This window comes from Mirounga angustirostris, unplaced genomic scaffold (assembly GCF_029215605.1).
Source record: "Mirounga angustirostris isolate CCGP_5_RB_7025 unplaced genomic scaffold, mMirAng1.0.hap1 SCAF_10, whole genome shotgun sequence".
In the NCBI taxonomy this organism is placed as follows: Eukaryota; Metazoa; Chordata; class Mammalia; order Carnivora; family Phocidae; genus Mirounga; species Mirounga angustirostris.
Window position 1 is genome coordinate 56,005,424 of NW_026991718.1, and position 16,226 is coordinate 56,021,649.

At 39.1% G+C, this 16,226-nt stretch overlaps 1 protein-coding gene across 2 annotated transcripts in view; it reads right to left on the reverse strand.

Moving 5' to 3' along the window:
• Positions 1-1,626: 1,626 nt before the first annotated feature.
• ACTR2 (actin related protein 2) overlaps positions 1,627-16,226 on the reverse strand; it is a 35,037-nt gene continuing 20,437 nt past the window's right edge. The window contains exons 6-9 of one of the 2 annotated variants that reach the window (XM_045884881.3): positions 14,058-14,207; positions 9,604-9,749; positions 5,853-5,985; positions 1,627-1,966 (exon numbers count right to left, since the gene is read on the reverse strand). In XM_045884881.3, the coding sequence (XP_045740837.1) occupies positions 1,796-1,966; positions 5,853-5,985; positions 9,604-9,749; positions 14,058-14,207 (600 nt within the window). In that variant the 3' untranslated portion in view covers positions 1,627-1,795. The remainder of the gene's footprint in view (positions 1,967-5,852; positions 5,986-9,603; positions 9,750-14,057; positions 14,208-16,226) is intronic. The other variant, XM_064572421.1, reaches the window with a different exon arrangement.

Consider the following 16,226-nt stretch of genomic DNA (forward strand, 5'->3'; position numbering starts at 1 on the left):
TAGGAATACTTTAGAATTCCAAAATGACTGACACCCATGTCCCTCAAACCTAGTACATGTTATTCATAGGCTATTCATGTGTACTGAAGCATGTCCAGCATGCAGGCAAACTTCTTTCACTTGTTTCAAATTGAGGTAAAACAGACAAAAAATACTTAATATTAACAGAAGCTGCATAATTAAAACTAACCTCCTTTTGCTGCTCATTTCATATAAATTGATTTTTAAGTTTTCTCACAAAAAAGAGACTCTTTCTAAAGCCAATAATTTCTCCAATTTCAGTCACCTAAAAATTAAGCTTCTTCGTTCAAAGCCATTATTAGTAAAGAATATTTTGAAATGAAGGAAAACATTTTTTTCCCCCAGTATCTGCATTTTGTACTTAGCGTGATACAATTTATTACTTTATTTTTCAAATTTAGAAAGAATTCAAGTCTGAGTACTATTTGATATTTTTTCAGACACAAAGCAATACCGGCGGGAATCATAAATACGATTTTCTGACAGATGGGAAAATCTGCTAACATTTACAAAATATCAACAACTCTTCTTTCAAGCATAAGATGACTGAGACTTATTAGTTATGATTACTTTTTCAGTACAAATACAAATTTAAATCTTGATTTTTTTTTTTTTTGGCCAACATTTTAAGTAGTCAAATTTTACTCCACTTCCAGGTCTCAAATTAAAATAATAAAAAAGAAACTAATGAAAATTACCCAACTGGCAACAAGTCCCGTATTTCAATGTTATTTTTAATCCAACAATTATAACCTACTGCCAGTAATTATTCGTATGTATCTACCTATTCTTATTAAAGAAGCACTGGTCAGTTATATAAAAGAATAACTGCAAGAATGGTAGTTGGCACTGGATTACCTTAATGCTTCTGGTATAAAAACAAGCACTCTTAAGCACTTTTTTCATCTGTAATTTGAATTTCCAAAAGCATTTTTAAGTTGTTAATTTTCCACTGATTCTAGGGAGTTTACTCCCAGCTAACATGGTTGATTTAAAAACAAAACAAATAAATCCCTAAGCCACATGGTAATGGAATATTACACTTGCTTTTTATATCACGGAAACAGTTCCAGGCAGACCAAAAGTAGAAGAAAACCTGCCAAATCAAAGTACTGTAAATAAATTTCATCTTACATACCTCCGAGCAGAAAAGCTCAAAAATCAAAAAGTTAAAATCAAAAGGCCACTCCCCACCCCCACACAAAAACCCACCCAAAACACTTTAATTCTGAGCCTAACGTTTCCCTAAACTGTTAATTCCAGAAGCTTTAAGGTACTTCAACTGTGCAGTAACTGTTGAAAGCACCACACCACAGAGGAAATGCTGTAAAGGGGTCAGCAGCTGCCCGCCCGTCCCTCACCACCCCCACCCCAGTAATATGTAAAAGCTCCAGTAAAGGTTTTCTTATGCTAATAAAGGCGTACCACCTAGTGTGCTAAAGACTACAACAGGCAGCGTTAGAGCAGTAAAGTGAAAAGAGGAAGCCGAGGGGAGTGATCTAAATGCCTACTTAGAAGAAACAAAGCAGCAGACAGGACCCTTTGCCCTCTCTCTCATCATGTTTGTAGGGAAGTGGTTGAATTAAACAGATTTACCCACATTAACAAAAATTTAACAAAGCTTCCCCAAGACACCAGCAGAAAACCTGACCTTTCCAGTCAAAGGGCACAGAGAGGACTCTTCCATGTCCTGGAGTTGAATGAGTTCAAAGATTGGCAATAAAGGAAAAAAGAAAGCATTAGGGGTGTGATGCGAACAAGCTCTGGAGTTAGTTTATCGAACAGTCACACCAAGTTTCTCCAGCACACGAACACCCTTTTCTTGGTATTCTTGTCGGGTCATCCAGAAGTTGTCTTTGTCTTTCATGATATCTGCTAGAACTGCACCACCCAGGAACACCATATGCTTTCTGCGTGGTGGGTCTTCGATGCGGATCTTAAATTTCTAAAGGAGAAAGACGAGATTGTAAAATGTCACAAGTGCATCATCATGCTTTCTGCTTTATGGAAATGACTTTTTCATGTATTCTCCTGTTGAATTCTCACAAGTCCTGTGAAGTAAGTAGGATGGCATGATTTGTTATCTGAAGTAGAGACATTTTTGGTAATTTGCCCAAAGCTCACAGTGAGATCAGACATCCATCCCAGTGTGCTTAGAACAGTCCTGATTTACAACTGTTGCCCCATCACTATTACCACCACCCCCGTCACTCTCAAAATTGTCTTGATTTGAACAATAAATTCCACGATAAACCTACTGAGAGCCCAAGTACCACAGTCCTGATTGTGGCAGGTTTTCCCACCTACTGGGGATGACCACATAAGCAAATCACTTAGCCAGATGTCAAGTCAAGAGTTTGGGTAAGAGGACCTCCATGGTTTCTTCAAGGTCTAATGCCTCTATGACTGCAGTCCCATGTAAGAGTAAGATTGAAATTCTTATAAGCAAAGCTCACTTTCTATTGTCTCAAATTCAAAAAATGAAATGTTCTCAAAATAAACAAGACCAAATATGGTCAAATAAACCATGGGGATGCTGGAAAAAATGAACGCAGTTACCAAAATTAAAGACAAGTGGGGTAAGTTTTATATTCTGTCGCCACTATTGATTATCTAATAAAAGACACACCTCAATCCTTGTGAACAGTCCATGCCTGAAAGAAAAACCTTAAAATGTCATTGTTTAATTTACTGTGACACACCCTGCAAAAAGACTCAAAGTAACTATGTCATTTTAGATTGTCTTCACGTCACATAACCGAACTGTAGGATCAGATAACAAACACCAGTTGACTTACTTAAAAAAATGGGCCCGGCTTTGTTGCAATCGAACTTTATTTATAAAACAGCCAGTACGATACCAGCCTGGGGTCTGGCCTCCCGGGCTCCAAGGGAGGCCCGGCTAGCCCCTCAAGACACTGCCGCCCCTGCAGCTGTCCGCTGTCACGCTCACTCTGGCCCATTCGGTAACACCGACTCCTCTTCTCCCCTGCGGCTCTTCCTCCCTGCTCCCGACAACTCCCAAGTGAAACTCATCCTGTCAGACCATTCCACTCACCACCCCTCTTGCCACGTCACCTACAGGAGCCCCAGATGATTTCTTCCCACGCCTGCTCCTACTGAGCCCGTGTGGGCTCTCCCCATTGCTTCCTGGTGGTACCTAAGTGACGTCGTCCTTCTCTCCCCCTCACACTCATGTGGCACAACACTGACTCGCATGACCAACTCTCTACTTTGCGGCTGCCCTCAAGCAACTGAACAAGACAGGTGAGCAACTCCACGTCTTGGCTTAACTGCATCACGTCCTTCACTTGAGCCCCTTAGTGCAGCCCAGCAAGCCCATGACACGCTGTCTTCTCTCTTCTACTCTTCAAGACCACCATTGCATACCTCCACCATTGCATAAACCTCCACCATCTCCTCCCTCCCTCCGAGCTTGCTACCTCATCCTTCCACAACCTTTCTTCCTCCCTCCCCCACACCAGACTTAGTGATCCATTAAAAAGTCAGATCCTATCACTTCGCTGCTCAAAACCCTCCCAGAGCTTTCTATTTCACTAGGAGTAAAGCTAAACCCTTCGCAGTGGCTGAAGACCTGCATCCGACCACCTTTCTGACCTCAACGCTCAGGCCTCTCTTTTACTCGCTCTGCTCCAGCCACACCTGCACGCTGACAACCCAGGGTTTTTTTTTGTTTTCTTTTCTTTTTTTAAGATTTATTTATTTGACAGAGAGACAGAGGGATAGAGCACACGCTCACAAGCAGAGGGAGAAGCAGGCAGAGGCAGAGGGAGAAGCAGACCCTCCGCTGAGCTGGGAGCCCGATGTGGGACTTGATCCCCAGACCCTGGGATCATGACCTGAGCCGAAGGCAGATGCTTAACTGACTGAGCTACCCAGGTGCCCCAACCCAAGGCTTTTGTATTTGCCATTCCTGCCTGGAAGATTCTCCCCACAGATGGTTACGTGGCTCACTCTATTCAGGTCTTTGCTCAGAATTCATCTCCTCAGAGTCCTTCCACGACCACACTACATGAAGGAGCATGCCATCTCCCCAATCACTACCACTTTCTAGCCCCTCACCTTACCTTACTTTTCTTCAGAGTGCTTATTACTACTGACACACAGACTAAAAGTGGGGACTTGGTTTTTATTTACTACTGTTTTGTTTGTTCCAGCACCTAGACAAGTATTTGGCACCTAGAAGCAGGTCAAGAAATATTTGCTAAATAAGGAAATAATCACCTGAGACTAACTTTAAATTCTATGTATAAAAATCAGACAAATAAGCAAAGTACTTAGACAACATGGCTCCTTTTGAGTCTTTTAATTTTTTTTTTTAAAAGATTTTATTTATTTATTTGACAGAGAGAGACACAGCGAGAGAGGGAACACAAGCAGGGGGAGCGGGAGAGGGAGAAGCCGGCTTCCCGCGGAGCAGGGAGCCCGATGTGGGGCTTGATCCCAGGACCCCGGGATCATGACCTGAGCCGAAGGCAGACGCTTAACGACTGAGCCACCCAGGCGCCCCGAGTCTTTTAATTTATTTAATGTATGTGAGTCCGTATTTGATTTAATTTTCACAATTTAGTCACAGATGAAAGATGTGACATTAGTATCTCTGATATACAGATAGTCCTCTGTAATACGTAATCTCATTATCTACAACAGCCAATCAAAGTTGTTGGGACAAAGCTCAGAGATTAACTCAGAATTAAATGACTCCTGGCTGAGTGCACGGTATATATAGTGTACTTCACACACATATAGTGTTGGTTGAAAAAAAAAATCAATGCCAAATAACCATCAACTATTACATACTAGTTTATAAATTACTTTCTATTCTACACATTGACAACTACCAATTAAAGTTTATTTCAAGAGCTAGGATAGCTGATGAGGATGCAATGTATTTGATACATTAGGTTTTACAATCTGATTAGGAAAATAAGACATACGCAAGAAATAGTCAGAAAAATAACCTAGAATCAGAAATATGAGACAGTCCAAGAGTGGCAATGAAGGCTGGTTACATATCCAAAAAGTAAGCTAAAAAGAACCCAAAAACCCCAGAGGCATTTCTCTCTCTATAGTACAGTAGTCCCCCCTTATCTGTGGTTTTGCTTTTTGTGGTTTCAGTTACCCGTGGTCTGGAAGCAGATGATCCTCATTCTGACATCACTACATCATAAGACCTACTTAACTCACGTCACTTCATCTCATCACCTAGGTATTTCATCCTCACATCATCATAAGAGTGAGTACAGTACAATAAGACATTTTAAGAGAGACCACATTCATATAACTTTTATTCCAGTATATTGTTCTAACTGTCCTATTTTATTGTTGTTGTTGTTAATCTCTTACTGTGCCTAATTTATGAATTAAACTTTATCATAGGTGTTCCTGTATAGGAAAAAACATGGTATACATGGGATTCAGTATTATCTGCGGTGTAGGCATCCACTGGGGGCCTTCGAACGTATCCCCCACAGAAAAGGGTGGTGGGGAGGGAATACTATATGGCAGGTTCTTCCCATGCCCTTAGAGGCATCTCGACTCCAGGATGTCTGTTACAGAGGAACCAGAACATTTGGCCCTGGACCTCGTTGCCTCCAGCCACTGGATACAGAGGTGACCAGGCAGTACAACCATTTTGAAACAGAGCTTACCTCGAACCATTTACCTCTTCCCATCTTTTCAAGGCTGCATGTAACTTCATTAATAATTTGTTTAGGAAGACTTCTTGCTCCCTCTGGTGGTTGTCAAGATTCACAAGCTACTTTACAGGGTTTTAAAAGCATGTTAACAGTTGCATTATTGGTACTTACAGAAAGTTTTTCCACATCTCCCTTTAAAACTCGTTCTAAGTAAAGCTGTTTAAGTTCTCGTTCCAACCGTGATGGCAACCCAGGGTACATAGTAGACCCTCCAGAAAGCACGATGTGCTTATAGAATTCAGATCTAGAAGGACACAAAAGGTATTCATTTGGGGTTGCAGATGAGAAAAACAGTCTTACAGAGTTCCTTTTATATCTAGCAGCCTCAAGGGATTGCTGGGAGATTTAAATAAAATCCAACATGGAAATTGTAGGGCTGAATGTTTGTTACTAATGCTGTTATTAGATAACAAACCCTCTCTACGTGCAAAATACTTAAAATTTTAATGAGAATACTTCTAAAGCACATGACACACTTTCTTGCAAATATTGAGACTTTCTAAAAAATGATTTTATATTTTTTTATTGAGAGAGAGAGAGAGAGCAAGCGGGGGGCGGGAGCAGAAGGAGAGGGACAAGTAGACTCTGCACTGAGCTCGGAGCCTGACGTGGGGCTTATTCTCATGACCCTGAGATCACTACCTGAGCCGAAATCAGAGGAGTCAGACACCCAACTGACTGAGCCACCCAGGCGCCCCTGTAATTGAACATTTATAAATGACCAGAGTTTACATTACAAACTTCCACTATTTGGACTGTGTCATCACAGTGCTTTCCCAGAGTTTACTACAATTAACCATTTTCTATTACGATTTCAGTTCTTGCTTTTCAATTTTTCCATTTGCCTTTTGTAGTTTTCCCTTTTGTTCCTTTGCCTTGGGACTAGCTGCTATTATTTTACATGACATTGACGTGTTTCCTCGTTACAGCAGTCCTCTCTTTCTTCCTCAAATATGCTACCGGTTATGATACCAGATAATCAAATCTAAAATAACTGCATATGTAGTAAAAGTAATATAACTAAGTGAGGGTCTGAGGAACTCTTCTCCTAGTAAAGTTCAGAAGCTGAGTCACATCTGTTTTGGCTTCATTCAAACTGGTTTCCAATGGCTCAGGCTATTATAATCCCAGCTCATAGAAGAGTGGAGTTTTTATATCTACTCGCAGAAGTATGCACATGAGTGTAGCATATGCAGCTGAGACATGGCTACATGTGGTATGTACCCACTAGCATCTACATGTACGCTTCCAACATGCAGAACACACAAAGGGTGAGTTGTGTGACTTCCCGATGCCAGCTCTGTCGTAAGGGTACTGAACCGGACTCCAGTGCTTCAGGAATGCCAAAACTTGAATCACCACCAATAGGCATACACTTTTAAATGCAATGTTACTATTAATGATCATTAAGTCAAGGGACAAAAGCATCTACCCAATCCCTACTATGAGAATTTACTCGTACTTTGAGAAGTTTAGATTCTTGATCATCTTACATTAAGTTTATAGCTTGTTATAAGCCAACTGCTATTTTTATTACTTTCCATTATTATCCTGCTCCTCAGCCATCCCACAAAAATTAGTTTGGTGGTTATTCAATTCAGGGTTAAACAGACAAGTAAGCAAACACTTGCTTTTTACAAAATGCTTCTGAGTAAATTCTTCCATAACCTGAGTGTACAGGAGGGCTTTTCAACTATGACTCAAACTCTAGATGCAATAAAAGGTATAAACTTATTTAATAACTAAGTAAACACAAATTTTTGTATAGTCAAAGAACGCCATAAGCAAGAGACAAATGGATAATCAGGAGAACTATCTGCAGTAGATTATCACAGAGCTATAATATAAAAAGAACTTTTAAAAAACTTGAGGGGGAAAATTACAAAAATTCTATAGAAGAAGCAAAAGCCACGAACAGATAATTCACCAGAAAAAGAAAAACAGCCCTAAACATAGAAAAAAATGTTCAACTTCACTCTTAAGTAAAATACAAATTAAAACTACATTGAGATAATCATTTCACTCACCAGACTGGCATAAAAGTTAAAAAGTTGCCAAACTGTGACCAAGCTGTGGGGACATAGGTGCCCTCATCTATTACTGGTGGGAAGGAGAAGGGTCCCAACCTCCAGAGGGGAACTGAGCAGTAACAAAACTACATGCATTTATATACCCTTTGACCCAACAATTCCCTCTAGAAATTTTTTCAAAATATACATGCCCAAGAGTACAAAAATATAGTGTGCACAAGGTTATTAATTGCAACATTATTTGTCTGCAAAAATATTGGAATCTACCTAAATAACCAAGATTCACCTAATAAACCATGATATGTATACACGGGAAAAAAGGAGGACAATCCCTAGGAAGTGGTACAGGATTGTTCAGGATAATATTAAGTGAAAGAAGTGCAAAAAAGCATTTATACTAAGCTACCTTTTGTGTAAGAACAAGTAAGAAATACAGAAAGGATAAACCTGAAACTAATGAGATCATTTACCTACAAGGGGGAGGAGGACTAGGGTGGAGAACAAGGGGCTGGGAGAGTAATACTTCAAAGTATGCTTTTTATGTAGTTTTGAGTAGATGGTAATGTTTTACCTACAAAATTAAAGATAAGCCAGGACTATCCTGTGCCACAAAACAGAATGTGCCCAAAGAGATAACAGCATGTCAAAGGACACAGAGGTGTGTTTGAAGGGGCTCCCCTGGCCAAATCAGGAACAATTTGAGCATCAAAATAAATAAAGACAGTAATAAATTATAATCACTGGACAAAATCATGAGTCCACACTGATAACAAACAAAACAAGGAAGAGCACTTCCTTATGCTGGAATGCCAATTAATAACTATAGAAGGAATGACAGAATTAGAAAATCACCTTTTTGCAACCAAATAAAAATGGACTTAGGCAAGAATCATCAACAGATACTAAAAGGGGTGGAAGGCAGAGTTTAATGAGGAACAGGGGGTCAACACAGTCTCAAAGTATTTTCCCACAAATCACTTATAAACTAAGAAAGGAAAAATACAAAACCAAACAGGAAACTTCATTAAGAGCTTAATCCTAACATCACCAACAAGAAACAAACAGATCTCATCTCTGGATGGGACACCATGAGAAGGACACATCACTTAAGTAGTATTCCAGCCCCAAATGCATAACCTGAATCTAATCATGAGAAAATTATTCAAACTCAAGTTGAGAAAAATTCTCTAAGATAACTGGCTTGTTCTCTAAAAAGATGTTGCTGTCATGAAAGACTAAAGAATTGTTAACAGATAAAAGCTAAGAGACATGACAACTACATACGCTGTGTGATCTCAGACTTGATAATCTCCTGGGGAAAAGAAAAACAGTATAAAGGACAGTATTGGGACAGTAGATGAAACTGAAAAATGGATGGCAGATAACAGCAGATCAGTAATCAATCTCCTGAGCTCAATAATCGCACTGTGGCTATATAAGAGAATACCTCTGTTCTCAGGAAATACAAAGCAAATATTGAGTAAAAGAGGACTTATGTGTTCACCATACTCTCAAATGGCTCAAGAAAAGAGAAAGGGAGAATGATAGAATAAACTCGCAAAACGTTAAACTTAGTAGAATGCAAAACTGAGTAAAGAGTATACGTGAGTTCTCTGTATTATTGAAATTTTTAAGTTTTGAATTATTAAAAAAAAATTTAAGGTGGTTTCTGAGACACAATGATATATATTCAACATCCAGTGCCACCCTCAAAAAATTCGTTTGCCTTATCTGCTCAAAACCATGAGTGAGGTAATAGACAACTTGGTCATTTTAATTATACATACTCCATCTATTGTTAAATAACTTTGAAACCATCATTTACGATGTACCTGGTATCAATGTCCGCTGCCTGGATTGTGTTAAAAAGCAATTCAGCAACACCTACTCCCTCAACATTGATCAAATGAGGCTGAAATAAAGCTTCTGGTGCTTCAAATCTCTCTCCCCCAACTTTGATAATGCGGCCATCCGGGAGCTAGGGACCAAGAGTAACCAGGTGTTAGTCAGCAAAACATTAAAAAAAATTCCCAGTGTTCTCCACAACACTGGGACTTTAAACACATCTGTTCAATAATCAAAATCATCATCAGCAACACGTTTCTCCTAAAATAAATTTTTGAAAAGGAAAAAAAAAGTAAAATAAAATACGTTTAGATAGTTGTTATTGTCATGCTGTTTTGTTTTTAAACGCAGAACATGCCATCATGCCATGCTCCAACACATCAGGAATTTCTTGGAAAAATCACCAATGCATGAGTGCGTGATGTTCCATCGCTATGTGCAGCTAAGCATAAAAAGGAAGCATTAATAAACCACTGCATTTGGATTACTGCTGGTGTCAATGCTGCTTCTCTATTTTAACACGTTTGTGATTTATTTTATGGATATTTTTACCATGTAGCATAGACACATTCAGTTAAAATTTTTAAATAATTTCTTTTACCAAATAATTACACTGTGAAACTTTGCTATTTTGCCATCAAAACACTTTATATCATGTGTAAAACTTCTGTCAAATCATTTAATCCAAAAAATGTTTTATGATCAAAAAAGTTTAAGAAACACTGATCTATCAAAAACTAATGATGTAATGTATGGTGATTAACATAACAATAACAAATTTTTTTAAAAAAGAAACATGGATCTAAATTACTTTTTTTTAAGACTACTTTTTATTAAGCAATTCTATTGTATCCTACTTACTAGACCCTATTAAAAAATTGTTTTAAAAATTTTAAGTAATCTCTATACCCAAAGTGGGGCTCGAACTCACAACCCATCACAAGACCAAGAGTCACATGCTCTACGGACTGAGCCAGCCAGGCTCCCCTCTAGACCCTATTGAATTTTAAATAATGGATAAATAAAATTTTAACTTAAGCAAGTTTTTTTTTTTTTTAAGACAGAGAGAAAGAGAGCCCATGCACACACACGTGGGGGAGGGGGGGTGGGTAGAGGGAGGGGGAGAGAATCTTGACCAAGGCTCCATGCCCAGCACGCAGCCCAACACAGGGCTTGATGTGTGGCTCAATCTCACGGCCATGAGATCATGACCCGAGCTGAAATCAAGAGTCGAATGCTTAACCTACTGAGCCACTTTTCTGCATGCAGAAAACTCTTAAGTTACATCATGTTTATATTTAATTAAATGAGAAATGTTAAGTAAAAACTCCCTCTACTTATTTTTTAATTTTAATTTTTTGAAGTAGGCTCTATGCCCAACATGGGGTTTGAACTCATGACCCCGAGATTAAGAGTTGGATGCTCCACCGACTGAGCCAGCTAGGCGCCCCCCAAAACACTCCCCCCCCCCTTTTTTTTTTTTTTACAGATTTCCTTTATTTGAGAGAAGGAGAGAGAGAGAGAGAGTGTGCATACGAGCGGGAGGGAGGGGCAGAGGGAGAAATGGACTCCCTGCTGAGCTGGGAGCCCAACTTGGGGCTTGATCCTAGGACCCTGAGATAATGACCTGAGCTGAAGGCAGATGCTTAACTGAGCCACCCAGATGCCCCACCCTCTCTTACAACCACCTCACAACTCATTGGACTGACCTAAATTATAAGCATGCTTGTGTATGCTGGCATTTGACCCATTTCCATAGGAGATACCAGAATTAGTTTTACATTAACATTTCTAACAGTACATTTATAATAATATGATTACTGTAATAGTATTTGGATTCCAAAAAGTGACTTTCCAGTATGACAAAGTACCACAAAGCAAGTTTTTTTTTTTAAACATTTACTCCATGTTTACAGATAGGAGCAAAGGCAAGCACATTTTTCAAATTGATACAATCTGTAAATTGTATCAAATTAAAAACAAACAAAAAACCCCCAAGGATACAGATTCAAACATTTACCCTTAAAAAAATAAAAACCCATCAGGTGAGTTTAAAACCACATGAAATCACCCAAAATATCTGGAAAAACTTTACACAGTACACAGTTATTGGCAAAACCTCTGTAGCTCATACTTCAGCCTCTCTGACGGTGTGGTTTCTTTCCACACTGGCTGCTGGTTAGCATGGGGCCACCCAGCCTAGGAGCTACCCACCTCTAGACCCTACCTGGTTATGACTGTAGGACTCTCATTTTTTTGTACCAAATCTCATCCTATCCTTTGTCGGCCCTTATCCCTCTTCATTTACTCATTAGTTTCATCAGTCTACTGTTTATTTGTTGTGCAGCTAACCCTATAACAACGTGGGTTTAAACTGCACAGGTCCACTGACACATGGATTTTTTTCAATAAATATAGTACAGTACTGTAAATGTATTTTCTCCTCCTTATGATTTTCTTAGTAACATTTTCTTTTCTTCCTACCTTTGTTGTAAGAATATGGTATATAATATATATAATACATATAACATACAAAATATCTGTCAGTCAACTGTTTATGTTACTGGCAAGGCAATGACAGTAGGCTATTAGTAGTTAAGTTTTGAGGGAGTCAAAAGTTATACACTGCATAGAGGGTCAGCGCCCCAAGGGTCATCTGTATATATTTTTGTAACCCACCTCAAATTCTTTGAGAAAGGAGGGGAGAAATTAAATAAAACATGTCTTATATTTCTAGTTCCCTCATCTTTTGTCTCATGCCATTTTCTTACAAATAAGTGAGGAAGATGAAAAACTACAAATCTAGAGGAACTATCAAAAAAGCTTCAGAAAAGAATCCCCAGGGCAAATCTGGAGATTAAGTTGCTTGTCAATTTTTTGGATCAGTACTGGTTAAAAATAAAACAATATAATTTATAAAAATTAACAATTTTTTTTTTTTTTTAAGATTTTATTTATTTGACAGACACAGCAAGAGAGGGAACACAAGCAGGGGGAGGGGGACAGGGAGAAGCAGGCTTCCCGCTGAGCAGGGAGCCTGATGTGGAGCTCAATCCCAGGACCCTGGGATCATGACCTGAGTTGAAGGCAGACGCTTAATGACTATCCAGGTGCCCCAATAATTATTTTTAAAATGACTAATTCAGGGGCACCTGGGTGGCTCAGTCGTTAGGCGTCTGTCTTCGGCTCAGGTCATGATCCCAGGGTCCTGGGATCGAGCCCCGCATCGGGCTCCCTGCTCCGCAGGAAGCCTGCTTCTCCTTCTCCCACTCCCCCTGCTTGTGTTCCCTCTCTCGCGCTCTCTCTCTCTGTCAAATAAATAAATAAAATCTTAAAAAAAAAAAAAATGACTAATTCATACATATTTGTGATATGTAGAGCTTACATGAATCAAATGGTTTAAGAATACTTGCTTTTATTGCCAATACTTGCTTTTATTGCCTATTACTTGATTTCATTTTAATAATAACTAGATCAAAGATGAGATATGGAATACTTCATACCAAGATGAATATAATAGACTTCAGATAACAGTACGTTAAAAATTCAGGTAGAATCAACTCTCCTGGTGTAACCTATAACTCGTTTCACTTTCAAGTTAACATTTGTTTTCAACATCTCATTAAGAAAATACAAAGTCAAGAAAAGACTGCCACCTACTGAATTATTAGAGCAATAATACAGGATGAGCACTTCCAAAGTATGCTTTGCAGAACATGAGTCTCATGAAATGCTGGAACCCTGTAGTCTAATAAGGTTGAGAAACAGGCGGTTTACCATATTTCCACAGGCATACACATATTAGCACATCAAAGGTTCTGAGAAGTTCTTCAGTAAAGTGAAACTGACTCCCAAACTTTTTTTTTTTTTAAAGATTTTATTTATTTGAGAGAGAGAGAATGAGAGAGAGCACATGAGAGGCGGGAGGGCCAGAGGGAGAAGCAGACTCCCTGCCAAGCAGGGAGCCCGATGCGGGACTCGATCCAGGGACTCCAGGATCATGACCCGAGCTGAAGGCAGTCGCTTAACCAACTGAGCCACCCAGGCGCCCCCTGACTCCCAAACTTACTGGACAATGTAAACTCCACTTTAATTTTTGTGAAATTACTTAATAACATCTCAGGGAAATAATATTCTATAAAACGCATGTTGAAAAACGCTATTTCAGATATGAGAATCTCAAAATAACATCTCTTATCTAATTATATCCTAAGGTAGAAAAGCAATTTGTGATTCTTGCCTTTATTTCACATTATATGGTGTCCTAAAATAACTAAACCAAAGAATCTTATTGTAGAAAGACATTTAAGGTCACACATATACATACTCTAACAACTCAAAACAAAAATACTGATTCTAAGAAAACCTACTTAAGCACACACCAATAATCATAGTGCACGATTTTAAAACCCCCTATGTATTAAGTACTGGAAATACTTACTGTGTAAGATTCAACCAATACTGTGGTTTCTAAGGCCAGCTTCTGCTCTTGCTCAATATTATACCCCACATAACACAATTTTTCTTTAATCATGCGAACTGTTTCAAAGTCAGCAGAATGGTTGAAGGCATATCCTCGCAATAGCAGCAGCTGGTACAAAAAACAGCAGTAAAGTCACAATCTGAATGAGTTCAACTGTGGCAAGCTATCAGTGCTCACTAAATAGCTAATGTCAGTAACAAATGCAATGGACAGTGGATCCTTAGGTCTTACTGAGTATTTCAGAAATGGGAACAGTACTTTCCATAAGAGGATTTATAGTTCAGTTTCACAGAGAGTGAAAGAATTAACTGTTCATGAATAATAAATGGGTAAAAAACAAGCTAAAAAAAAAAAAGAAAATCAAGCTAGTTTTAAAAAAATTACTGTTTGAGTGGCACCTGGGTGGCTCAGTCGTTAAGCGTCTGCCTTCGGCTCAGGTCATGATCCCAAGGTCCTAGGATCAAGCCCCACATCAGGCTCCCTGCTCGGTGGGGAGCCTGCTTCTCCCTCTCCCACTCCCCCTGCTTGTGTTCCCTCTCTCACTGTGTCTCTCTCTGTCAAATAAATAAAAAATCTTAAAAAAAAAAATTTACTATTGGGAGTACTAATGTTTAGACAGTTTTGATAAATAATCAAAATAATCAAAATAAATATTTTGATAAATATTATTTTAGTACTAGACTCCTATAATCTGCCATTTGCTCAATCAATGCCATGTTCATGAAATATCCCTAGATCTTAGAAAATTTTATCCCAAACTTCTAGTATTATGTCTGACACACAGTAGATGGGCAAGAGAATTTGTCAATCAAATAAATGATGAGATTTCAAGCAGTTAACAGGAAAAAAAAAAAAAAAACCCATAATATGCATCACGAACAAGCTGGGACTTTTCATATAAAAACTTTAAAAATGAATCCCCTAATCCTTGTGAGAAAACCCTCGGACATTCCTCAGACAGAATTTTGGCCTGGAATGACAGTATTATAGTTCTCATTAATCTTAATCTCATTATTACTCTAAATGAGAAGAAAGGAACTCAATGTCAAGATAGAGACAGACAACCCCGTTTTACTGCACAGATACTACCCTAGAATAGTTTCTCAACAGTGGCACCAATGATACAGTGGACCTTAACAATTCTTTGTCGTGCGGGCTGCCTTGTTCACTGTAGGATATTTAGTAGCATTCCTGCATAGCTGGAACAACCAAAACATGTCTCCAGACATTGCAAAATGTCCCTGGCTGGTGGGGGGGCAGGCGGGGGGGGAGGGGCGGCAGCATCACCCCTGGTTGAGAACCAGTGACCTGGAGAGAATTGACTGACTAAACTATTTTTTTCAATATTAAAAAAATACACATGCCTCTAATTAACAGCCTTATATACTTTCTCCGGCAATGTTTTATTTTTATTTTTTTCATTTTTTTTCCAAGATTTTAATTATTTATTCATGAGAGATAGAGAGAGAGAGAGAGAGAGAGAGGCAGAGGGAGAAGCAGGCTTCCCACGGAGCAGGGAGCCCGATGCGGACCTCGATCCCAGGACCCTGGAATCATGACCTGAGCCGAAGGCAGACGCTTAACCATCTGAGCCACCCAGACGCCCTCTCCGGCAATGTTTTAAAGAAAATTATAACTAATTACAGTAAAGTTATAAAATTATAACTAATTAAACTTTAATATATAGTAAACACTAAAAACTGGATCTATTCCATGAAAACTACTAAATATTGAAGTCCGGTACAACTGGGCCCTGTTTGTTTGGCTTTTTTAGTAAAAGGCAAAAGATTTATACGATCTGAAGAGAAACCAGAGTATTGTTTGGTTTTTTTAAAGATTCATTTATTTGAGAGAGAGAGTGAGCATGAAGGGGGGGCTGGGGGGTGGGGAGTGGGGGCAGAGGGAGAGGGAGAAGCAGACTTCCCGCTGAGCAGCGAGCCTGACGTGGTGCTCCATCGCAGGACCCTGAGATTGACCTGAGCCCAAGGCAGACACTTAATCGACTGAGCCACCCACGCACCCCTCAAAAAAGTGTTTTATGGCAGAAAAGGCTGCCTCTATTATTCAAAAAGTTTTAAGGTCTCTTCTATCTCACTACCAAGTCCTCAGGAATAGCAAACATAATTA